The sequence below is a fragment of the Salmo salar genome, chromosome ssa11 (genome assembly GCF_905237065.1).
Source record: "Salmo salar chromosome ssa11, Ssal_v3.1, whole genome shotgun sequence".
NCBI lineage: Eukaryota > Metazoa > Chordata > Actinopteri > Salmoniformes > Salmonidae > Salmo > Salmo salar.
This window is the reverse complement of record NC_059452.1, coordinates 10217430-10224578: the sequence shown is the minus strand read 5'-3', so window position 1 is coordinate 10224578 and position 7149 is coordinate 10217430. Positions and strand designations below refer to the sequence as shown.

Below are 7149 nucleotides of genomic sequence, written 5' to 3'. Positions count from 1 at the left end.
TATTAGGGTTGATAAAGGCAAGCTATAAAGTCATGGTACTTGGAAGTAAAGAAACAACCATTCAGCTTTTAAAAATGTACATTTTGCCATCAGTAGCCAATATTATTTTGAAACTGTAATAATCACCTCGCCTTGACAGAGGTAACTCAGATGCTAAAATTAGACCTCCCTCTTAACCCCAGAAGCCTTTTTAAACACAACGTTCACAGGTTAAAAATGTCCATATGACATTAAAACAAATACTTGATAGTTTATTGTTTATATGTTACAGTGTTCACTATAGCCTCATGACTCAACATTCACCATAAAATAATTGATTGGTGGTGAACAAAATCATGACAATGACATATTTGTGTTAACATGGAGTGGAACAAAGCTGGATCCCCCATGCTCTGAACAGAACGGCAATCTATGAGCAACATGCAAGACCAAAGCTAGACCTACCTGGTGTTGGAACAGTGGTGTCAGAACTGACAGAGATGATCCCAACCTGGGTTGAAGTACAAAACATGGTCATGGGCAGAACAAAATGGAGTCAGTTGAGTGTGCTCTCATGCCCAAAAATGGACAACGAGGATTTGATAAGTAAATTTGACGTATTTTGTCTGTTCAGTTGCACTAGCTTGTTACACCAATTAACAAAACAAAGTCATGATTGACAAGCCAGATTGACCATTTGTTTTGACAATATATCTCGGTACCATACGTTGAGTGAGGGGTACGCCTGGTTGGTTACAACAAAGTAAAAAAGAATAACATTGGTAAATGTAGAAACAATCTCATCAATAATTTAAAAAACACAGGTACCAAATAAATATTCATATCATTAGCAATATACAAAGTACTTCTTGCAGTTTACAGACAGTACACTATCACATCATAACTACATTTCAAAATAAATGTGTTCCCATGTTTTTATTTGTTTTCTTTTTATGTTAGTTTGAAAAAGTGCTTTGCTATATTTCTATTTCTCTGGAGCATACCACCTCCTTGGCATCGATAAGCACTTGAATGATGGTGCATACCACCTACTTGGTATCTGTAAGCACGTGAATGATGGTGCATACCACCAACTTGGCATCTGTAAGCACTTGAATGATGTCCAGTTCTTGCTTGAACTTAAAGCTGCTGATAAATGAAACGGATATGAAAAATAACTGTACACATATATACATACATTATTTATGATCTTTAAAAAGTTCCACAAGAACACAAAAACAACTTGTCTTCTTCCAGGTAATATAACAGTAAGAAGATATCCAGCTGTGTTGACTTTAGTCACATTCACACGTGTATGTACAAAACAAACACAAAATGTATCATCCTTTCATACTTGTGTAGTGGTAGATCTAACTTTAGATGTATGTGCCTGACTTGAATTCCCAGGCAAATCTTGTGTTGGTATTGCAATAGTTGTAGTGGGATGGTTCGAGTTGCATGTATCTCAAGCAAGGATTTTGGCGGGAGCTTGAACAACGAAGTATAGCTTGCTGCCACTGACTGATCCAAGTGAAATTTTCTCCTTCTAAGATAGATATTTCAGTAAGTCTGTTTTTGGTCCGTTTCATGTGCCGTGAACTGGTGCTCCTCAGCGGAGAAATAGGGCCTACTGCTCTCAGGCAGTGGCGAGTGTTAGTCAGTCACCAGGCCTCTTGGTTCTGCCCTTTCTGCCCCGGGCCCTGTGTCTCCGTCTCCGGTGCTCAGCCCGGCCCATAGTGGGACTCTGCTGTCCAGCTGGAGGCCTCTGGCTGTCACGGAGCTTTCGCACCATCTCATGGTCCTTATTGCCTAGCACTCGAGGCAGGAAAAGGGAGGCTTTGTCAGTGCTGCGTGTCTTAAAGCCCCTCCTTGGCCGGCCTTTCCCATTGATGGACACATACCACTGCCTCTTGGCACTGGCTCGTCGTTTGCCACTGCCACCCCCTGCAGGGGGCTGCAGGGTGGAGTGGTGTCGTGAAGCATAGGTGTTGTAGCCCAGCTCATGAATCCGCTCCAGGAACTCACACTCCTGGTTGAACAGATCCTGAAAGAGAACAAAATGTCAATCAACCTTTCATCATTGTCAATCAGTCCTTTCATTAATCCTTTCATTCATGGCCTTGGACCAATACTCAAATAGACCTATCTATGAAATCACAATTTCACATGAAAGCTATTCAATTAGGCCTCCTTGATTCACTGATATCAACATCTACACACACACACACCGTTGTTTTGCTATCCTTGTGAGGACCAAACAATTGATTCCCATTCAAAATACTATTTTCCCTGACCCCTAACCCTAATTCTAACCCAAACCCCTAAGCCTAAAATAGCATTTTTCCTTGTGGGGACCAGCAAAATGTGAGGACTTCTGGGCCCCACAAAGATAGTAAAACCAAACACAGACACCCACAGAAACACAAACACATTCCATGTGATTGATCATAATGCCTTGCATTAATGATAGGCTGCTTCAAACTCTTGAGAACTAGAGCAGTGACCAATTAGTTGGAGCAGTCGCAAAAGCCTCATATAAGATATGTTGTTTAGGGAAATCCCTAAAGTTTGGTGCAGTTTTACGCAAGATAAACACCCCAATGGATAGATGGATTCAAATAGCGCTCCTTGTTACCCGAATCCTCTTAAAGCATATTTAGGTATCTTGGCAAATGTGACAACACTTACCGAGGCGTATAGACGTCCTTTATCATTCATGGCCAGATACCTCCCGGAAAATATCCCCTTTATCGCTACCACTCCAACATCCACTGCTGTGATCTCCATGATGCCTGAGAAGATGAGACCAAATGTTATGCATTGATGCATTCTGAAGAACATTTACATCAAGCTATAGTAGACTATAGGAGTAGTAGTACTCTCCTTCATGACGCTATCATTTGGATGACGTGCAGTGGCTTCGCCGTTCTCGGGCTCCATTACGCACAGAAAAACGTTGGGCTTATCATGATAATAAACGTTATGCGTTTTGGTTAAGTGTCGGATGTAGAAACACAACGTCTATGAAATGTTAATAAAAATAGCTTTACTGTGTATCTTTTTTTAAATTGTTGGTTGTAATGTCATCACAAAAGTCAATTTGCTCACAAATAACTTGGATAAATTAAAATCTAATTGGATGTTTAGAAGTTGTAAGATGAAAAAAATATTACATTTGGGTTTATTTGCTCTTCTCATCACCCATTGATTAGTCTATGTAGGGTATTCAGTGGCTTCGGATAATCGTCATTGATTGGATAAATACATCCGCTACGACCCAGCTTTTGTGTCTCTCATAGTCTGTTAATTATGATGTTCATATGTAAATAGGCCTCGTTTTAGTGTTTGGGTTTGGCTAATGGGCGCTCTATTGCCTGATAAGTGACTATGCCTAAGTGTTTAAATACAACAGTTAATAAGTGTCCTCTGGTCACGTTTTCAAAGATATACAAACATGATTACACTGCCCAAGTCAAATGTGCAAGAGGAAACCATTCAGTATACCAATGATCTGTGAACGCCGTAATTGTGACCCTGATGAGGTAGCCTGGGGGGGCAGTTTATGTGGGGAACAGTGGGAAGTGATCCGTTTGGTATATATTGCATCACATGTATGACAGCTTACCTACCGGTGTTGTCGTCTATATGATCTACTGTACCCGATAGGCTAATACTGTTTTATAAAGAGCATGCCTGACCTAATGCAGCTATGAATAAAAATATAGTCCAAATCGCATGGAATGATACTTCCAGCGCCACACAATTAAAACATTAATTATTAAATGCAACAGATATTTCCGTTATAATTAAGTTTTTCAAATGCTTATGAAACAAACAGTGTTCTTTAACCACATGAGATCTTCAATATAAAACAAAATATATACGCTCTTAGGTTATATTGCGTGCGTCATATATTATGGTACCCCTAAAGGTTCTATATAGAGCCCTTTTTTAGGGTTCTTTGATCAGAACCCCGGAGGTTCTTCTTCACTCAACCAAAATTGATTCGATATAGAACCCTTGGGTTCCATAGGGTTCTATATGGAACCAATTTCGGTACTTGGAAGAACCTTAAGGGGTGCCATATATAAAGCAAGCATATAACCATGTTTGGTTATAACCTTTTTTTCTACGTGTAGGCTACACATATAAAGGAAATACAAAATGTATTATAGCCTATACTTACTAAATTGGTTGTTTTCCTCAAGAGAACCGTCTATTTTCCCGCTTGGGTGTATTTGCAAATGATATTTGGTTGCACAGTAAAGTTTTCTGCATCTTGGTGCTCCTCCGAGGTGCTCGTAGACTCCACCGCGTCCCCCAGCATCTCTCCGCTGCCTTGGGTCACACGCCTGGCCCCTGGCACAAGGCGCCCCTGAAGTCCAAGCAAGCCTCGGAGACAGATAATCCTGCTTGCTTTGGTCCAAGAAACTCAGCAACAACAGGAACTGAATTATAACCATTGTGGCATGGCTGTATATCCTAAGATTCTGACAAGAATGGATAGGAATGGCCTCCGGGGTCCCATTAAAGAGTTGGCGTATGCCTTTGCCGCAGTGCTGGCAAAACGTAATGATCCTGCCCACGAAACATTGGCACGCAGATGTGTTCCTCTGCGGTCTCTTTATCTGAAGTGATCTGGTGAAGCCGCGGTCGATTAGGGCCGGTGCGTTGGCAACAGTGCGGTCTCGTCCTGGCTGTTGTCGTCTCCTTTGCTCTCCCTACAGAGGACTGTAAAAACTTCTGTATCCTACAAGGAGCCTTTCGTGAGATTTCGCTGATCGACAGCGTGCACAGATCTAAAAGAACCTTCCAGTGACAATAGCCTGAACTCCGACCAATTGATACAAAGGAAAGGGGGAGGCAAGGTATCAGCCTTGCGTGAATCAAGAGAGTGCAGCGTGGATAAAATTACACAGCGTTACACACAGTGGCTTATTGCGGAAAACCGCATCACAAAGAGCGAGCCATCCGTTTCCCTCTGAACTCCTTTTTTGAAATATCCCAAAGAGCAAATTATACACTGTGGTTTAAGACATGTGCGCCTATCCAAGTGCCCTATCAATTCAGTTTAACAGGTGAAGGTAGGAGTCTTAAACAAAACAAAACATTTGGGTCGTGGCTCAAAAATAGGGTTATTTGAAACATCTGCAAACCTTTATGTCATTTCAATTATCCTAACTAAGCACTCCCAGGGATCAGTAAACCAACTTTTAGGGTTTAGTTTCTTTCGCCTATTAGGTCCGTAATAAAATAGTGTCTCACTTAATATTATAAATTAGACTACGGTTTGTCTAAGTGGTTTGAGAGATTACATGTAACTGAGCATTTCGGAGCATTTCATTTGTTTGCCCAGGCCTTCGGTTTGTGTAAATTATTTTCATAATTCTGTTACATTTCAGACTTTTTCCTATTGGATTTTGATCAGATAATCTAACCAGCCTAACATATATGAGGTGTTTCCACTATCATACTCTCAAATAGTTGAAACGTGGTCAAAATATCTAAAGTGACTGTCCTACCAATTTATTAACGCTAGCAGGTGTCATTAAAGATGACGAAATAAATATATTATTATAAGCTTTAGTATATTATAATTTGCCCGAATCTTTCTTTTGGTGAGATCGTTTCACAACGGAATCTTCAAGCAATGTGCCTCTGATGGAGAGCATCGCCTATCTCCAATAAGGCATGGAACGCACGGGGCCGGAGCGTGGCAAGCTACAGAATAACTTTTGGGAATCTTCCTTTTGTCACAGACCGGTATCCTCAGAACTTCATATCATCGCCATCCCGGAGAGCAAACCGTTAAATTCACTACTGACCTAAAACTATCGACTTGTTTTTCTATAATCAAAAGATGAACAGTTTTATTCGCCATGATACATTTCCAGCACATTTGAACAAGCAGAGAAGCACCATTATTGGCATTAATCCAATGTTTGAGTCGCAAGTGCAGTCCACAATTTTATTGTCTCCTCCTGCACAATATGCGCATTTATTCCTCTGTCTGAGATTGTGAAGTCCTAGGCTATTCTATTCCTAATATTAAGGCTCAGGCTATGTTGCACCCGGTGGGCGGAAGAGTAACACGGAAATGACTACTGCCTAAATTGCTTCCATCTTGGTCGCATTATGGGTTACCATTCTCGTAATTAGCACCATCTACACATCTCTCTGCCCTTTGGCGCTACTCCGGAGAATGCGATGAAGGCCATGGTTCAAAACTCCCTAAGGAGTGAACTGTTCATTTGTCTTCCCTTCCCATACGGTACTGTGGTACCTCTGTCTGTCAAATATAAGTCGTTTACTTGAATCAATAGAAAGGTGGCCATAACATACTCAGCATTGCGCATCGTAGACGCCTGCGAGTCAGACAACATACCAAAACATCAGCCAACCGATGTATATCATACGTTGTGCTGGTGACCATTTCTGAGAGAGACTGTCTTGATGTGGCTTGATTCTGACAGACGGTGGGTTGCTGGCACTTAAGATGTGGTCTGCTGTTTCTTCCAGCAAGTATTTTAATTATGGCCTATAGCAGCCCACAAAGCATCTCAGTAATAATCAGTATGAACAGTCTGATTTGCGCGACACACACACACACACACACACACACACACACACACACACACACACACACACACACACACACACACACACACACACACACACACACACACACACATACAGAGGGAGAGGAAGGAAGAGAGACTGAATGGTTGATGCTTAAATTATTCTTAAAAATACTTTTTGATTCTAAATGATTCTAAATGATTTGAAAATGTAATAAAACTGTTATCAAACTTAGTGACAAACTCACTATTGATTTTATACGACCTACTGTATCTTTCACAGTGTTTGACCTATCTTTCATCAAACCTTTTGGAATAAAGATCCCTTTAAGTTGGGCGTAATCAAGTTTTAACAACTGAACCAATCTGTAAATGTCCGGCTTGATTATATGGCTTGATTTGGTTGTTTTGAGTTGTGTTTTGGTTATGGTTCCCCAGTTTTATCCACAAGTAAGTTAAAGGAATAATCCACTCAAAAACGGTATTTTGGAATGTTTTTCATTCGTCCATTGTTGATTCAGTCCCAACATGTTTTTCATGTCCGCAATCAATCTTTCAAGATATAGGACTTTCAAAAAGCAAATTGTAACTT

At 40.7% G+C, this 7149-nt stretch overlaps 1 protein-coding gene across 1 annotated transcript; it reads right to left on the bottom strand.

The window, feature by feature from the left end:
- Positions 1 to 225: 225 nt before the first annotated feature.
- On the bottom strand, positions 226 to 5027 carry LOC106561973 (fibroblast growth factor 3-like). The gene is made up of 3 exons (XM_014126471.2): positions 4166 to 5027; positions 2668 to 2771; positions 226 to 2023 (listed from the first exon to the last, which is right to left on the bottom strand). Exons 1-3 carry the CDS (start codon positions 4440 to 4442, stop codon positions 1637 to 1639), a joined length of 768 nt encoding a protein of 255 aa, XP_013981946.1. The 5' UTR covers positions 4443 to 5027; the 3' UTR covers positions 226 to 1636.
- Between the last annotated feature and the right edge of the window lie 2122 nt (positions 5028 to 7149).